The sequence below is a fragment of the Amphiprion ocellaris genome, chromosome 5 (assembly GCF_022539595.1).
Source record: "Amphiprion ocellaris isolate individual 3 ecotype Okinawa chromosome 5, ASM2253959v1, whole genome shotgun sequence".
Classification (NCBI taxonomy): domain Eukaryota; kingdom Metazoa; phylum Chordata; class Actinopteri; family Pomacentridae; genus Amphiprion; species Amphiprion ocellaris.
Window position 1 is genome coordinate 18,258,048 of NC_072770.1, and position 19,704 is coordinate 18,277,751.

Below are 19,704 nucleotides of genomic sequence, written 5' to 3' on the forward strand. Positions count from 1 at the left end.
ATAAAATTGCAGTGTCCAGATGTGCAAGGCTTATTGAGATCTGCCAAGACTCAATGCTGTAACTGCAGCCACGGGTGCATCTACTAAATACTGGCTTGAAGGGGGTGAATAGTTATGCAATTACTTTTTTTTTTTAAAGATTTATAATTTTTATAAAGTGCCAAAACTTAGTAGCAATCTATTTTCACCTTGACATGAATGGCTTTTTCTTTGATCAACTGTTGTCACCAACGCAAATTATACTGTGATTTTGAAAAGCAATATAGAGCTTCCAAGGGGGCTGAATGCTTTTTATAAGTATTGCATATGCTTAACTCATTCTCATATATGAATCTTTTTTAGCTTTCTTAGCCTAATTTGACCCTGTTTGCTTCTTCAGTTAGGATGACAGCGAAACCCTTATGTATGTACAGATTGAGATTAATAGATGTGTGTGCGAGTTTGTGTGTTATAGACGCCTGGATAATCATGTCACATTCCTGTCCATCAGGGTTCTCATGTTTATGCCAGTCCTGAGCTGCGTGCCAGCTGGGAGTACACACATTATACACACAGGCAAAAACACACATGCACGCAAATCCTACTTATGTATATGAAGGGCTTATGCAAACCCACCGCAGGGGATAAAGTCATGAGCACAAGAGAGTTACAGCCATATCAGAGGGTGAAGAATATCCCATGATAGATGGATAGAGAGAAATGACTTACAAGCTTTGTCTGTAATATTTGAATTTAATTTCATAAGTTTATCATGACGCCACGTCTGGCACCTGTCTGTCACTGACACAATGTCAGGCTCTGTTTGGCTACAAAGTGTTTCACAATAGTTACATTCGTAGTATTTATCTATTTTCCCCCTAAAACCCAAACTGCTGTAATCCATGACTAATCCAATCGAGGCCTGGCAGTGAAATATGAAGCCAAAATAACACCCAAACACTGATCTGAGAGGGCAGAAAGTCTTGCTTTATTTGACCTTCATGGGCGCGCTTGAATAAACAGTGTGTTTCGTGTTAATCTGGGCCTGTGATGGTTCATTACAGTAATTAAGAGGTCAGTGTAAATGAGTTTGACAGGTTGGACCGGCGTACTGTGGGTACAACAGGAGCCTCAGGCCAGTTCAAGGCCCGATGCCCGGCAGACAGCGTCACCGCTTCAGTTGCATAACGCTCTAATTGCATCTTGGCTCGATTTTGCTTTCCCTCTCTTGCATTTATCGTCCATTTTTCTGGCTCTTTCTGTGACTGGACAAGCATTCCAGACCTCCATTTGATGTTCTTAGGAAGAGTCAGTTTAATTGCACTTAGAGGTTCAAACCTGCCAAACATGGGTCATGTTTGTGTTAACATGGTTTCACTGCTGCTGCACACGTAACAGCAGGATGAAGTGGGGAACTGAGGATTTGAATGAAGTGAATGAGTTAGAATGGAACGGGGTTATGACATGATTTTATTTTCCGCTGATAAATAATCATTAGATCCTGTTACATCATGTTGTGATATTTGTCCTGAATATTTCATAAATCGTTGATGGAAGCACTGTTTCAGGTTTTTTTTTGTTTTGTATCCATTTCATTTTTATAGAATATATTCTACGTGACATGATGGCTACGTTACATATCATGGTGAAGTGCAACAAATTGGTTCAATGTGAAGAATTGATTATAAGACTTAGTGGATATAGACAATCTGATAACTTAGAACATATTTAAAGAAATGCATTTAACTAAAATACATCTGGTTTTGTTTTGCAGATTATTTCTGTAATTTTTATAAATATTGGAAAGTGATTTTTAAAAATTACAAAAATAAATGGTGAATTTAGATGTCTAATGTTAAATAAGCTCAAAAAACTGTGAATGTGAATAATCATGAAAAAATATAGGCTGAAAATATAGTACTTTTTCTTTATTTAATAAGTTAAACTGATTGAAACTGACTTTTTGGAAGAAGCCAAAAAGGTTGGAAACCACTGGCTTACTCTTGTGTTACATTTTTAAACCCACCTAAAACTGTCATAGTACAGTTGTTTATGTTTCCCTGTGAAATCTAGTGGAGTGGAATAACAAAGTGGCATAAAATGAAAAAACTTAATTAAAATACAAGTATCTTAAAACTGGACTTAGCCATCGTAGGTCATGAGGGAGTGTTATCAGGAACAATAAGTCCTGATGTATCTCTGTCTTCTCATCACACAGTGCTTATAGTAGCAGCTGTCTAATCTGTTCCAAACTGACCTAAAAACCAACTTCACACTCTGTCTGTGTGAACAGGTGCATTTCCACATAGACACCTCACTGATGGCAGAACTCGAATCAAATCATATACAGATTTTTAAGCAGGTCAGGAGATTAATCCTCACAGTCATCATCATTTTAGTCACACAAGATTTATTTTTTTCCTGTATAATCTTCATTAGCAAAAAGGAGTCGAGGCAGCATCTACATTCAGTCTGTCTTGTTTTCTTTCATCGCTCCATCGTTACATTATTGACCCGTTTATGTAACTGCCTGTGCAGAGCCTGTCACTGTCATGTAAGCTCAATTTAACACCTGTCACAACAGGCTTGGCTGAGTTTCTGATTCATACAGCTCTGGCTTTCTGTCAGCATGAATCTCACAAAATTTCTCACTTTGCTTCCTCTTAATTAAATATATCGTCTCTATGTGCACATTCTGCTGCTCATTTTGGCATTTGAGTTCAGCTGAATATGAACAAATTATGTATTTATATGTATATATTTTAAAAAAAATCTAAATCACATTTTCACTGTAAAAACTGGACAAGTGTGTGGTATCTCTTATTAAGTGAAGCATGCAGCTGAATCTGTTGAAATAAGAGATTTGTGCTCACACGAAAATGCAAAAATTTTGGCATGGCCATTGTGTGGAAAAATAAAAAGCATCAGTGCACCTTTGACACAACAGTACTTGCTGGTTTTAACCCCCCACTCTGCCTGTACAGCCTGAGGCAGCAGTGTGCAGGTCTGTGTGTCGGACAGTGGAGCAATTCTCAGATGGCAGTGAGAGGACGCAGTGAGACATATGATGCTGGGGATCACATGCAGGAGACAGACAGTCTGAACATCGCATACACAAGGTTGTGTTCGCTAACTATACTCCTGAACTGATTAGTGCTAAAAGACGCAAGACCTGCGATATTTTTCTGTGCACACACATGAAAGAGGGTGAGTTTATTCGAGGTTTATAAGAAGAATTAAGCTTAAATTATGCTAAATGCATTACAAACATTAGCACGGTTACACAAACAAGAATGCAAACACCCAGAAATAAAAATAGAAACCTCTGTTTTTCTCCTCATGTTTGCATGTTGTGTCATATCTCTGAGTAAGAGTCAAGGATAAGTCCTACAAGCATCAAACAGCCGAGAGGACACTGGAGCTGGGGTCGTCTGAGCTGTCCTCAAATATTTAGAGGAGCAAGACTGTGGAAAAGTTCACCACCTTTCAGCAGAGTATTAAATGAAAGTGCTTCACAGTTGTAAGATAACTGAGAGAGTGATTTGCAGAAAGACAAAGAAACAAATTGACAGAAGTGGACAAACAAGGGTGACCTGTATGTACAGTTGGTGTTGGATGACTTTTACAAAGTAGAACAATGGGATTATTGTTTCACATTGATCATGAGAGTGTGCACGTGTGTGTTTTATGTGCAATGGGTGACATCGAGCTCATTAGATGTTGCAGCAGATTTAATTAAAGCGACAAAAAAGTATTAATATATTGATGAACAGGGGTGTGACTCCAGTGGCCCAAAAAGCTATGACACTATTTCGTTTGTGGCAAAAAGCTGCTGTTGCCATAGTGACTTTAACCACTGTTATGTAAGTGTTCTACTTACTGTGGCAACCTTCACAAAGCAATGGGCTACAAGGACGCATATGCACACGTGTCATACAGTGGCATCCAAGAATTATAGCATAGACTAACTGTAATTCTATAGTATGCAGGCATTGTAATAAACATACGCATCCACAAACACACAATACACAGTGTAATGACAGAATGGGATCATTCTGATGGTTGAAAGCAGCCCACTGACCCTGAGGCTGTTACGCAACATTGGCTACAACCCCCCCCCAGCAGAGAGGAGATGCAAGAGCTTATCTTCTCCATCATTCCATCCTCTCATCTGTCAGTCTCTCCATCCGCCTGCGATCACACAACAGGGAAACATCACATGCAACATCTTGCTTCAGAGACGACCCCGACTTTGCCGCGGATCTCTGACACTTCATTAAACGTGTTAAATGCTGTCCTCTGAGGGCCTCCTGTAAATACAAACGCATGCGCTCATAAAGCCCCCTAACCCTGCCTTGACCTAGACTCTCAAAGATTAGAGTGTCTGTCTGCTCTGTAACCCAGTAAAGGACCTGACCTTATATTGTACTGTCCTAAACTGCTGCAGGATCAGCAGGACTGACAATGGCATACAGTATATAAAAAGCATGCAGAAGTTGATCAGCCACATTTTGAAAGCAGTGTTTACTTACAAAGATAATTAATAATATGAATTTAATATACATACAGTGAAAAACAATGTCCAGAAATAACAACTGCAATTTTTATGTGATGTTTGATCTTTTTTTAGCTCACTTAAACACAGTTAGTGATTATAGCAAGCATGAATGTGCATTTGTCTGATCTCGAGGGACAACATGTTCACATCCAATACTCAGCAAGCATGTGACAGATGGAGATACGCAGGAGGTCACTATTTTCAGCATCAACTGAACCAGGCGCACAGCCTCTATAGTATACTATACTACGTGACAAGCAAACGAATAAAAAGAAATCCCTCAGAAAGTGTTATGTCCTAATTTTACAAGCGAGCAGAGTGAAATGTCAAGTATCAAAATGCTCCTGTAACTAATGACCTTGAATGCAAAATTGATTGATTTGATATTTGCGTGGCAGATGGATGAAAGTTGGTGCCAGCAGTACAGTACATTCCAGAGAGAGGACACTGAAGTGGTAATGGCCCGTGTGCTCTGTTGACATAAGCCCGTGTCTGCTTAACAGCTTTCCTCCACGCCGACCACTGCCTCTCCTCACATCACACAAAGCCTGTAACTCGCCTCCTTCCTGTCTGCCTCAGACCGGCTGGAGATGACCAGGACTGGCTGAGGCTGCCGTCATCCTCCTCTTTCCAGTCATCTCTGTCTGCAGCAGATATTGTTGGACACTGAGGAAAACAAGGCTGTAGATAGATTTGGGGAATCTTGTGTCTTGGCTGCACTCCACATTACAGGGTGCATCTACAGTCGGCCTCATGTTTGTTATGTGCGTCGGTTATTTTCTTCCCAGCAGGTGGTGGGCCTCCAGTGCTCGGCCGTACTGAGTTGCAGTCCGATCATACTTTCCAGGGCATCTATAGAGATATTAATTAGTCTTTCATCATGGGCTTGTACTGACTGGCTTTCAGAGAGAGGTCATTTGCCTCACATGTACACACCCGAGGAACGACCTCACATTGTGAATGTTTACATAAAACTCAGCCTCTGTGACATTTGAACCAAATGTGAGCTCAAAACTCAGTGACTGAAAAGCTTCTCCACCAGCAGCCCCAAGCATGAAAGAAGACACTGAAGTTACACAAACCAACATCTTTAATTTCTCCTCCAACAAACTGTGGACAACACAGATATACAAGATAGAGGTATCCAAACATGTCAAATAACAATATTAATTAATATCATTATTGTAACATTAATAACATGGAATGTACTACTCTCCATTCACATTCTTTTTTGAACTTTTAGTTTATTTTATGAAACATGTCAAATAAATAAATGGCTCTATATCATCTGTCTCTGACACCTATATGAATATAGTCTCTGAGTGAAGATGAGCAGGGGGAGAAGGATGGTAGAATCAACCGGCGAAAGAGAAGAATGAAGGGTGTGAGCTCAGTGGCTCTCGTCCTCATACAGCTCCACTCTCTTTGATAGCCCTGTCTCAGTCTAAACACACACTCACTCAGCAGAGTCTTGAAGTGCATGTTCATGTGTGCAAAATGACGACACCTTCTTTGGAAATCAGACACAAGGAAAACGTCTCTACTCTCTGACACTTCAAACTGCTTTTATTTGCTGCCTACCCTTCATCTTCATGGTTAGGTGGGTTAACACAGAAGGATGACAACGGGTAAATCACTGCATCATTCACACAGATGGCTCTTCTATGTTACTTGCAGGTTTGCTTCATATCCCGAAGACGGACGTACACAACATCAAAAAGCACCAATGGCAGAAACAGGAAGGGGGTCCAATGAAAAGACCAGCTACAACAAGGTCCAATTTTGAAGACGAGATTAGAAATCTCTGTGTAGTCCTTCCCTCCTCTGTTCCTCCAAGGGTCAGAGAGTGTGCTATTGTGTCTCTGTGTTTGACTTGATGTGTGTCTTCAGTCTGTGCTGTGGTTCTCCAGCTCGGAGATGATGGTGATCAGGTTCTGGAGACCAAATATGTAGCCGCTGTCCTGGCCCTCATGAACCACACTGTCCTCCCGGTAATGTCTGCAAGTGGTGTGGGCAAAGTCTATCATCCTGACATCCACCACAGGGCTGCGGGAGTCTGAGCGGGACAGACGAGCCTGGCTCATACCTGAGCTCCCGGCACTGCTGCTACTGCTGGAGCAACTGCTGCTGCCATCGCTTGATGTGGAGGGGCTGTGTGGAAAACCAAGTGCACCTGCAACTTCACCGTCCTCCTCCTCTTCCTCTTCCTCCTCCATTTCTGGTTCAGCTTCCACCTCCTCGTCCTCCTCATCATCCTCATCCTCTTCAGAAAGTCCGTCTTCAGTGCGTCGGCGTGTGTGTTTCCTGTGTGGTGATCCATCATAGATGATGAGGAGGGAACTGGAGTAGAAACGGTACGATTCGCATCCTTCCAAGGCGGCTTGCATGTCTCTGAGTCTGCTCAGCACCGGGGAGAGCAGTTCACGTCTTAGACGCCGTCCGCTGTGGAAGAACTGGAACAGAGCCTCCTTGAAGCCCGGCAGGGTCAATTTGCGGCCATGATACTTGTTCATAAACATCAGCTGGCCTGTGTCAGATTGGTACACCTGCAGTGATGGAGACACATGGAGAAGTTGGAAAAGTCTGCTTAAGAGGTTCAAAGTCAATTTACAGTCAGCTTTAATTTTACATTTTATTACAAAGTTTATATAAATCTTTAGTGAGTTATTTATCATTTTTCAACACTCTAAATAGTCATGGCAGTGAAGGAAAAGGGATATGTTTTGATGGGATGTGAATATAGTCTGATGGTGTTCTATTGTTCTCAAATGAAGAAAGTGTCAAAGTCAAATTTTCCTGCCTTTTGGTGCTAGAGGTGCTAATTTCAAACCTTTGTTGCAGAGTATATCCATATAAATCACAATTTAAGCAGCCTTTTGAAGCAATAGTTCCAAATATTAAGGCAAAATGTCACTTCTGACTATTTCTTGACTGGGATCAATACCTCCTTGGAGTTTCAGCTGCTTGCCTGGCAGATAAATAACCCCCATAAAACATCAAATTGTCATTTTCACATTTTTTGTACAAATTTTGCGTACACAGTGACTTTTGTATAAATTAAGCAAAATAGATAAGTACGAGTTGTAGAGCTGCAAGTAGATAGATAAGTCTTTTGTGCTAAGCTGTCTGCTCGCTCTAAACTTATACGTAACAAACAAAAATGAGAACAGTCTGAACCTTCTCATCTAACTTTCTGCAGATTTCTCCAAATGTTTAACTCCTCCTTTAAGACATTAAGCCTCCTTAAGAGTCCTGAACGCAGAAGTTTGATCTGAAAGCTCACCTGCATGCCACAGAGGCGGACTCCTATCGAGGCTGATGTGCTCTGCTGACACTTGCGGATCTGCACGGCCTTCTTCTCCTCTGAAGCATCGTCTCCATGCTGCCGTGTGCCCATCTTCAGATCCAACACACATGGCACAGTGTGCTGCCAGGTTAGGTTCTCTAGCAGGATGAATTCTGTGAAACTGAGTCAAGGAGGAAAATCTCCACCTTCTGCCACACTAACAACTTTAACCTGCTGAACAAAGATTGACTATAAAAACAAACAAAATGGATCAAATTTTTCCCTTCACAGGTTTCACTGCACTCACATTTGTTATATTTCCACTGTTAAAAGTAACATGAAGTTAAAGTAACATCAAGTGACTAATGGGAGTACTTTTGAAACACGACTCCATGACAGAGAAACTGATAGCAAGACAGTGTATTAGATAAAAGGTCTCAGACAGAAGCTGAAGGTACTGATAACCATGCACATGTTCTAATAGCATGGAAATAAGCAGGTGTCAAGTTGTCCTGGTGGCTCAGTTGGCCAAGAAACATGCTCTGGCTTAGAATCTCTGGTGTATTTTATTACTATCTCAACAACGTTTAATCCTGTTTCTGTCTTCTCTGTGATATTAAATGTTGTTAAGAGGGAATTTTTAAACAGTGTAGCTTTCAGACAGTGAAAGGATACTGTACTGGTTGCGGTGCTTCGCATTCTCTTTCATCCTCTGCAGGTGCTGCTGGTGACACTTGAGGCTCCAGGGGTTGTGTTTGAGCTGTGGGACGGCGTTACTGTGACTGTGCTCCAGTCGATAATACAGCACCTCGGCCTGCTGCAGCCACTCCAGCTCCATGTCCTCAGGCAGCATGTGAACACTGAGTGACAGACACAGAGAGATCCTTATTAGATTTATATACAAAGCAGAGAGAACAAACAGCATGTGCACATAGCTAAAGTATGCCACGTGGTTGGTAGAGCATGAAAAATAGAGCAGTGCCATTCTCCTGTAGTCAACCATCAACCAGTATCCTCCTTCTAGTTGTTTCTGCTTCCTGAAGGCCATGCCTGACTGAGTCAGCGTATTGTGCTTGTATATACGGACAGACATGCAGTTATGTAACTCTGAGTCTGTGACCCTCCTCCAGCTGCAAAGCCCAGGGGTTCAGCCTTTTACTGGATTTAGAGCTACTTCTGCCTCTGGCTGTATGTGTAAGTCAGCTTGTGCGTCATGACTAGATTACCGTGAGTCTTCAGACTACAGCTTTACCATTAATGGAGAACTATTAAGGAGCTATGGACTAAAGTTGGTTAAAATATGTCACGGTTGTATAATGTATCAGAAAATGCATCATCTTGTTTCACTGACATGAGCTGTGATATCAGTGACTCACTTTGCCCCCACCTGTTGACGCACTGACCACATATTTATCTGTATCATGGATCTTTGAGAGAACTGCTGTCTGTGTTGGGACATTTTCTTTTATCTCACCTCTTGTCCTTGTCTTTGCGAGAGTGGCGGATTCGGCCATCTTTGCTGTAATTTTCACTGTCCACGAGCAGTGAGGATGCCATCATTTTCCCCCACTTGAGCATCTTACTCTTGGGCTCACAGTCTGTTGAGTGGTCCTTGTTCTCTAGATCTGCTGCTGGATCACTGTGGAGCGGGTAGGCGATTAGGCAAAGATTCCCTTCTTCATCCTCCTCAAAGCTTACTGACACCACACCTGGGACAAGAACAGAGATGAAGCAAGAAAGATCATTTAAACCTCATTTTTATGGAGCAGTACAGAGAATGTGCTTAACACAAACACACATACACACACAAAAGTACAGTAAAGCAAACAGGCTAAAAAAAAGCCTTTTCTGTGAAATGTCTTTAGTGCTGTATGTACTGTATGTAATTTTAGCAGTAGCAAGATTGAAAGAAGAGATGTGTGTTTGAAAAATCTGTGTTAAACTATCTGACTCTCAGCTCTCAAAGTACACCAATAAGCTAAAATAACAGCCCACACACAAAAGACAAAAGGCTACTATAACTTAATTCAGCATCCTGTTTATTTATTAGCAACAATTTTCTCTCACACAAAATAGTCAGCATTACACACACTGTATATCATGCAGCAACCACAATTCAACACTGCACACAAATACATGGTATGATGCCAAAAAGCTTCTAGCTTTCTGAAGCTTTCACATCCACAAAGCAAAAGCATATTTATATTTTCACAATTTCTTCACTTGTTTGCATCATAAACAGCCACACCATTTCCTTCCATGTATGACTGAAGGAGAAGGCAAGACAAGGTGAAGGAGAGAAGGACTGAAATATATAACTGCTTAAATGGAAAAGAATGAACTGCTGTCACACTATTCAAGGTACAACGAAGAAAGAATATGATTTTAAATTCATTGTTCCAAAATCACAGGGGTTGTTGCCGTAGTTCAGTATTCTGGAGGTGAACATTTACAGCAGCAGTGGGGCTTTTAGGATGATCAGAGGGAAGAGATTGCTGTGTATCACTTTAATCTTCTCTGCTGGGGACACAAAGGAACCAGCTGCACTGGATCGTGAGGCAGCGTCTTAGGTAACATTTAAAGGGGATGTGCAGTAGTAGAATGGGATGGAAAATGGTAAGGACATAAGAAGAGCTTCTTAGGACCCTGTAGATTCTCGTTTGCTGTCAAAACGATTGCCTCGCTTGTGTTTAAACCCTCACACCCTCTGAATGAAAGAATGAGCAAAAACTAAGAGGAGCTTGCAGATATGTGTGAGAGAAGCATAACCAATCTGAATGAGAGGCGACATGTCAAACCAGTCCAGCAGAATTCTGTTTGCTAACATCACTCACTGCGCTTCATTTCTGAAGATCTTACAAGAGGTGTGGTGATGAGTTCTTCCAGTCTGTGGACTGATCCGCAGTCATCTGGAGCTTTTCTGAAGCAATACCTATGTTGACCTTTTCAGGTGACCCCCTCCAGCAGCTCCACCTCCTTCTGGATGTCACTTTGCATCTGTTTCAACATGCCAGCTGTGTGCCAGGAAAAGAAACACATTCTCCCACCTGCTCAGCTGACTTACCTGTGTTAGTACAGCCTTTTACACACAGGACACCACAACCAGCTGGCCTATTTGCAGGAGTCCCACTCACAGTCTCAGCTACAGCACCCTCTTGTGGCACTTTTTGGTACACTGCTGGTGGGCACCTAAAAACAACCCTCATGCAGGGAGCTCTTGTCCTAAAAATCTCAAATGCACACACAACCTGCAAAAGTAGGTTCTGCGAAACATCTTTTCCCATCTAGACTTCCACATATGCATGCATAGCAGACAAATAAAGCATATCAACACAACACAACAGGCAGCACAAAGGTTAGAAAGGCTTGTTTTCATTACCTCTGTACTGTGGGGTAAACTTCCTCATTGCAGCAGGCAGACTCTTGTAGAACTGATGTTCACGGGGAATGAGGGGCTTGCAGATGGTTTGCTCCCCAAAACGCAGAACACAGGAATGTCCCCCCACCTGGTGCACGAAGGGCTCAAGCATCACCCCTTTCTCCATGTAGCACTGTTGGTGTTGCAGCTGGTTCTTCAGCTGGTTCTGCTGCTGCTGCTGCTGCTTTTGCTTTTGCTCTGCATCCATGGCCTCCTGGGCCTGAGCCTCCACAGCCGGACTCATCCTCCTCTGGCCCTGACCACACTACCGCGAGCATTAGCCTGCTCACACACGGACACACAATGTGGTGGGGGCCCTATGTGGTAGGGACACGCACACACTCAGTCACACACTGCAGATCCCCAGAGGACTAGTCCTAGTGTGTCGCATTGAGATCGAAGGTTTTTTGCAAAATATCCTCACGATGTCTTCAGAGGCTGTTGTTGTGATGATGAGCTGCTTTGTCAGGGATTCTGCTGGTCGAAAACAAAGAACAGGAAGGAGGAAATAGAGGAGAAACAGAATAGACAGCTCAGGTTTAGTTGATATTTGATCTCTTCACTTCCTTGTCTGGCAGCTCTTGTAGCCGAGCAGAAACAGAAAGCCCTTGTATGTCCTTTAAATGTTAAGGTTTGGACCTGTGCTGCTGCGGCAGATGAGGCAAACAGAGACAGGTCCTGCTTGTGCCTCCGCTGCAGACTGAGCGCTCTTTGACAGCTGAAGCAGACTCGCCACTGGTAAAGCTCTCGCAAGCCTGACACTTGGCCCGCCCCATCACAAGCAACCCACCAATGACAAGCATCCAAAGCAGGCTGCTGGGTGGTAACCCTTTGAGGCAAAGAAGCAAGCGAACAAAGACAGTGGTGGGAGGGGGGATTCTGGGGGAAGGGAGAGAGGAAAGAAGAATAAAAACAAGGAGGGAGGTCGAAGCTGAACTCAGCTGTTTCTCTGTCTGTATGACAGCAGGGTTTTAACAACCTGACAGCACAAGCAGCACTATTTCCTCATATAAAGTGAGCTGTAGGGAAGGGAGACTGCGAAAAACACAAACTGACATGCAATGCAAAACAGCAGTCAAATATGAGCAAAATTACTGACATAGGAAAAAACCTGTCCTAAAAACAGCAAACAGCTTCGGCAGCATGTAATTAATAAAGATGGGGGGAAAGTGCAAAATAAAGATGCCGTCATCTTCGTTTTATATTCGAACATTTTTTCACAATTGGATTGGTTCCTCTTACACATTTACACAACATAATAAGAGGCAAGTTTTGGTGTCATTTTAAAATCTTACAAATGGTTGTGAGTTTGGTTGCTGATTATTTACAATAAAGCTACCAAATAATTTTTACTCATAAATTCTGTAATTACTAAGAAAGTGTAACTTGACGCAGCCTTCACATTTTAACCTAACACAAAGGAGTTCCATATGTAGCCTTATAGATGTGTATATCATGCATATATCTTACTTGTATATTGTGCATTTACATATTCTACTTAGACCCAGAACTTTAGTGATGTAGACAAACTGAGAAAATTCAATTCTGCAGAACACCAGTTCAGGCTTACAGTGCACAGCGTGAATGCTTTGCTGTTCATAGTTAAGCCTGGCAAATACCAATTTGTTGTTATTAAGATATATTTCCACTCTTTCAGTTTCAAGGATTTCTTCAAATGTCAGAGTGTGGCGTTATGAAGATAAGATGTGGATAGTCAGGGTGACGTCTGGGGTTTCTGAGAGCTCATGTTCTGACCACAGTGGAAACTATAATCCTTACCTCGCACCCTCCCAGCCCTTCTTGACACAGATTATCGTAGCAGGCAAAACAACATCTGATTAAACCAGTCACTTGCTGCTGCCTCAATTCAAGTCACTCTACCTTTAAACTGCTGGTGGGACAACAAAGATAAGAACATCGTGTGTTGTTACCAAAACATTTAAAATGCTGATTAGAGTATGGCTCCATGTTTGCAACCTCTAACAAATCATAACGTGTTGCTTCTCCATGCATGAATTAGTGTGCATTTCTGTGCATGCATGTGTGCTGTACATTACAGTTGGTTACTGGCTGGTTTTGCAGGGAACAGAGTCAGCACTAATCTCTCTAATCCCGCCTCTTGGAAAATGGGCCATGACAAACAAGAAGAAAATAGCAACAGTTACACTTAAACACACATGGATGTCAAGTACATATTATACACATTGAACACAAGAAGCAGGATGGCCATGGCTACTCCTGGACGGCCCCCTACACATGCTCCTGATATCTTTCATCAGTGGGCACCATAATGGACAGAGCACTCTTGACAGATAAGGCCAGTTTGGTCCCAGCAGGGAAATCTCTGTTCTGTCTTCTCTAACTCCTTGTGACCACTTACTTTTTTTAATCTTCATGGCCGAAACCACAACACGACATATGCTGGATTTTTTTGGAGTCAGATGGCTGCACGAGTTTTAAATCCTGATTTAATTTTGACTAATATTGTATAATTCTATCTGTTAGTCAAGGCTTAAAGCAATCCCTGAGTAGTAGCACTGAGACCCTCGATTAAAAAAAACCACTGTTTGACCATGTGCTTGTCTTGCTACACAAACAGGAAACAATGTCAATGTCAACACCCGCATTGGACATGACAGACAGTTGACAATGCCATAAAACCAGGAGACCCTGTAATATGTGAGAGTGATGGCTTCCAAATATACAGTTCATATGAGGTGAGGTCTGTAAACACATACATACATACACACACACACACACACACACACACACACACACACACACTTTGCACAGAGTAGAAAAAGCAATAAAAATGCAATTTACATAAATACAAGAAATGCTTTGTGTAGCCGTAACAATTCAGGCATTCGCGTCATCTCGCCAGCATCCACAGCCACAAAAATAAACAATCAGGAATGTATGTAAATCCGACAATGGTTAAATGTTGAAAGGTATAACCAATAAACTTTTTACTGCGTTCAGAAGAATTTAACAGGCACATGATGGAATACTGCAGCCCAAATTGGAAAATGACTAATAACTGCTAAGAGGAAATTACACTGACACCAACAGAAAAAAACGAAGGGAGAGGGAAATGAGTGCCATGACCTTGAAAGAAATGGGACGTGCACAGCGTCGGGCTGTTTGCAGGGGCTTTTCACACTGCTGCCGAGGCACGTGGCAGTCACGAACGGCCACGCTGAAATGTACAGGTGACATGAGGTTGAAATCCAGAAGTCTTACCTCCACAAAGCGTACAACAGTTGTGCTGTTTGAAGAACACCTCCTGACAAGATCACAGCCCTGGTGACCCTGACAAATGATAAAGGACAGATTCTAATCTCTCTAACGAAGCACATCAAGGAAACAGCTTTGCAATTCCAAACTCATTCTGACTTAAAATACACAACACACAGATAAGGTGTCAGTGGAGTGGACATATGTAAGGACGCCTATAGTGGAGGTCACCAGTCCATCGTAAGAATAACAAAGCCGAACAGACCATCGTATTTTTATTACGAGCCATTTGCAAAGCTGAGTTTCAATGGTCAGCATCTCAATTCCCAGCATTCAACAATTTTCCATAGCTGTTGCCATGGAAATGATATGAACTACGTAAGAAACAGCAGTTTTAGTTAAAAACTGAGCCTACAAATATGCTTACAACCTGACAGCACAAGCAGCATTATTCATCAATTTGTTTTGAGTCGATGTTCTTGTTACTTGCAATAGCACTAAAACATACAAACTATTTCAAAACCGTTTTACTAATACCAAAAGGTTATTTAAATTCTTTCCCATATTCATTTCACAGCACACACACCACATGTAATGGCAAAATGTAATACAGATGATGCAAACAAGGAAGATCTTCCAAAAAAGACACAAAAAGGACCAGAACTCAAACCCTGACCGAACAGTAAGCCTACATCATAATCACACCTTCAGAACAATATTTTATATTGTATATAATGTCTTTTAACGGTCCCCTACTTTCTGCTTCGTATTCTTAGTCATACCGACAGCTGTCTCAGAATCCTTACTGTGATCAGCAGGTTCAATGACATCAAAGTGGTCACTTGGCAATCTTAATCTGTGAGCTTTTATGTATCAACAAAACATAGCAGCAAAGAGGGCAGAGCGAGAGCAGGTATGTCTTTGAGGATAACCAAGTGGGTCAATGTTATATTAAATCAGGGCTGCAGCTGATTCAGAGAGCTTTACAGCACGTTCAACTGTTTGAGAAAAACGTGATCAGAAGATACAGATTCTATATATGTGGATAGGAATATATTTTTTATCTTCAAGCGGTTAGTACATTAAATTGCGAAGTACAAGCTTATGTTTGAGCTGATTTACATCAATATTGAATGACCTGTGTGTGAGATATGGTCATTTTTCAACACCCAGCGCCGAAAATGCAAGGGTCCAAATGTAAGTGGACACTTGGAAACTGTGTGTCATTTCAGCATTTGATTGAGAGCTGACCTTTAGGTTAAGGTCCTGTCTGTCAATATGAGAAGAGGGGACGGTAGCATGCAAGTTAAGAAGACAACAATGAGGCTAAATATAACAAGTCAAAAATGCAATCCAGGATGTAGATGCACTTGTTTTCTTGTTAACAATCAAGGAAAAGTTCATGAACGGATTCATGGCAAGATCAAGGCCAGATTGCAGCTTCCAAAAACAAGAATAAAAGAAAGCGGTCAAATTCTATGGACTAAAGCAACAAGAATCCACCTCAATCAAAATGATGGATAAAGAAAATGTCATGAGCCAAAGTGTACTGCCTCACCATGTCCATGATGGTGCTCGGTGGATTTGGTTCCAGACAGAAGGACAGAGTGAATACAGAGATATACAGGAGCATTCTGTGTGCTCAGATTCAGCCAAATAGTCTTCACTGGATGACATTTCATCATTCAGTGGGACAAACTAATCAAAGACAATTTCAGGGTTAATAGATAGAATATCCTTGACAGGCTGAGTCATTCACCAAATCTTAATCTGACTGAGCTGCATACAACTTGGTGATTATCAGACTGAAGGCAGGGAGGAATCACAACAAGGCTGAGCAATGAAAGCCTTGGTGTGCATTACCAGGGAAGGACAAAATAATAAATACAATGATTTTGTCCTCATGTATGTCTGTGTGGTTCATTTTCAATCAATAGCACTGTGAAGTATTAGTTAATATATCCTATGAAGCTCTCTCTATGTTAATGTACTCCCTCCCAAACCAAAGCTATGACTTTATGTAGTATTTATTACTGTATTTTAAATTAAATGCACTAAAAGCACAGAGCCTGAAGAGAAGGAAATACGTAACTTTTCAAATACCTAGGTTCTAATCTGTATGTCTATATTAAGAGGATATCTGTAGAGAAAGATGGGTGGGTGGGGGCGAGGGGAGCAGAGGAAGGAAGGAAGGGTGGCTGAGGTCAGTCTTTTGTCCTTGAGTGTTGATACTGGAGGAGGAGGATAATATGAAGGTGATGAGTGACTTGAGATATAAAACAGATGCAAGATATGGAGGCAATGTGAGGTGCAAAGTTACAAAAAGAATGGTTGTCTTAGGTCCAGGAAACACAAACAATCTTACAAACAACCCTCATTGCCCTTAATACATAATACGTCTGTCCTTAGTATTAGTCCAGGTTCTGAGTACTAGTTTGTCGTCTGTTTTTGTACTGTTGACCTTATCTCCTGCAAGAGCCTTACAAGATTTAGGATGAGACGAATAATCTGAATGAGGTGGCATGAGACTGGATTTTCCTGGATCAGTTTACACAGTGGCCAATTGGAAATGTGCACGAAGGCACTGACTCATATTCATGCGTGCAGAATGCTAAGAAGGTATCACACGTGCAGACAGGTAGTAACACAGTGATGTATACGTAAAAATCGCATTTAAAGTCAGAACCAAAACATGTCAGCACACAAACGGATATATCCCCGCTCTACTACCACTGGGCTGGCACCTGGCACAGGTGCAGTGGAAAAAGGCGGATCTTACCTGTGTGGAGATTTGCGGGGTCATTTTCCAGACTGATCACCTCACACATCACATCAAGCCCGATAAACCCGCTAACCAAATCCTCATGGGTCACCAAACACCTAATCCCCCACTAAAAATACCACATGCTGTTGGCAATTCAGGCCGCCAAGTGGCTATTAATACACAAAGTCTGCACCAAGCCAAACGCAACAGACAAAAAAACACGGGGATCACACAGGCAGGAAACAATTTACTGGCTACCACTACAGACAACGAGGGCAGACATAGAAGCCGTGCAGCTTGACACACCAAGTCAAGCTTTAGTGACTGTTCTAGCCTGTACCTGCAACAACACAGTTGCACATGTGTGTCGAAACTATTGGTCTAGTTTTGATCTAGTTGCTTCTACTATGCATATAAATATGACACTTTGCAACAATGTAGATGATAATACATAAAATCAAGCGACAAAGGTAGAAAAGCTTCACTTTTCAAAACATCTTTGTCCTTTAAAGGCTGAGTTATTTAGGAAATCCAAGATATCCCCTCTGTTTCTTTTTATGTACTGCACAAGGTAAAAGTACATCTTCCTGTTTGACACTGTGTACATAAATACATGTGTATGTGTGAGCAATGGGTGGGGGGAATTGGCAATGAGGTCATCCCTGTCATATGCACACCCACCCTGGAACTGTTTCCTGCCTGTAAATGATGCTACAAAGCACAAAGCAAGAGGAAACTGGAAAATGGAGGGGAGATGTGAGCACTGTGATAAGGAGACACAAAATAAGATAATGATGAGTACATCAGGCGTTCGGCCTCGATGACCGAATTAACTTATGATGGAGAAATATCCTTATGTCCTCACTATAAAAGACTTCTGTTTTCCTTTGCCTTAACTGTGGTGAGTGGTGAACCATTAATACATTATCAATATTGCTAGTGGACTGTTAATAATTCTTCTACTGATAAACAATAAATACACTGTACAGTAGGTTTAGTATCTCACTATAGTTGACACAGCCTGACATATTTCAGGTTGTATTCAAGTATTAAGCCAGAGTGGACTGGTGTATTGGCTTTACTTGAAAACAAGAAAGGTAGTTAATTGTAGTAGAAACATAGTTGGGGTTTTGCCTCATATTCAATATCAATGTTACCTTAAAATTAGACAAAATAGCTGTTACAGATTTCTTAAATTCAGTATCAGAGACACAAAAGTGTCTGGCATACTCAACAACTTTAAATGCTATCATAGCATAGCACAGGTGACTAAATGGAAAACTAGGGATAAATGGACACTTTTGATTTATCAATATTACATGAGCAAAAAACACCTTTCTTGCTGCAGACGTTTGACTTGCCAAATGCAGCTATAGCATTAATTCAACTCAATTCAAAACACCTTATTTATCCCCAAGGAGCAATTAAAAGGCACAGAGAGCAGCAAATAGAACAGAAACAAACATGAGACATAACACATGAACTGTGAAAGTTGTCTGTAGTAACTGACCACATAGTCAGTAGGGCAGTAAATAATGATCTTTTTCACTGTCGATTAATCTGATGATCATTTTCTCAATTTGATGATTAGCTTGATCTATAAATTGTCAGAAAATGTTAAAAAAAAAAAAAAAAAGGACAGTCAGCGTTTGCCAAAGCCCAAGATGATGTAATCTGGTTTGTCAGCAATCAAAATATACTCAGTTCACTGTCAAAAAGGAGGAAAGAAATCAGAAAAATATTCACACTTAACAAGCTGAAATTCAGAGAATTTTGACTTCAAATAATTGACAACTAATTGATAAATGGCTTACAGCTCTAAGTACTAATGGTGCCTGCATTCCTTGTTGGTGTGTCAGGTTTATGGTTTATGGACAGACTGAAATGTGAGGAATAGCATTATTGCTGTTATACCTCTGCTTTTTTTGCTATGATTGTAAATTTCTGCCCTGAGAAATACTATAGGTCAGTTTCCTTCAGCCTGAATGTAACTCTTGTTGGTCCAAGGAAAAAGGATGTGCAATGGAAATCTGAGACACTAGAAATACGTCATAGAGAAGATGGAGTTTGTTTTGGGGGACAATGAAAATGAAGATGGCTGATAAGGAAGAACTTTGGAATTGAGAAATGTCTTATTAACGCAAGCACAACGTTGTGAGCAGGGCAGGATTAAAGCTGTGACTGCTCTGAGGAAAGGGGGACAACTTGTCCTGGAAGACACCAATCTTCTGCCAGTGACAGGCAACCTTGCATTAATTAGCCAATTATTTAGACTCACAACAGTGCCAAGAGCAGGGGCGGCCATCCTAAATAGAGTCTTTATAGTCTGGCTGAGAAGACAATCACAAAAGCTCCCTCCTGTCTGTATTTACTTTAGTCTTGTATTATCTTAAATACAATACAGGATTCACAAACAATAGGATTGGTGATGCTTTGTCTTAAACTGGATGATGTGTTCTAGT

At 41.4% G+C, this 19,704-nt stretch overlaps 1 protein-coding gene across 1 annotated transcript; it reads right to left on the reverse strand.

The window, feature by feature from the left end:
* Positions 1-5,609: 5,609 nt before the first annotated feature.
* On the reverse strand, positions 5,610-11,960 carry LOC111565099 (inositol hexakisphosphate kinase 2-like). Its single transcript, XM_035945877.2, has 5 exons — positions 11,203-11,960; positions 9,298-9,532; positions 8,499-8,683; positions 7,821-7,996; positions 5,610-7,083 (listed from the first exon to the last, which is right to left on the reverse strand). The coding sequence occupies exons 1-5, from the start codon at positions 11,483-11,485 to the stop codon at positions 6,424-6,426; spliced, it is 1,539 nt and encodes a 512-aa protein (XP_035801770.1). The 5' UTR covers positions 11,486-11,960; the 3' UTR covers positions 5,610-6,423.
* Positions 11,961-19,704: the final 7,744 nt, after the last annotated feature.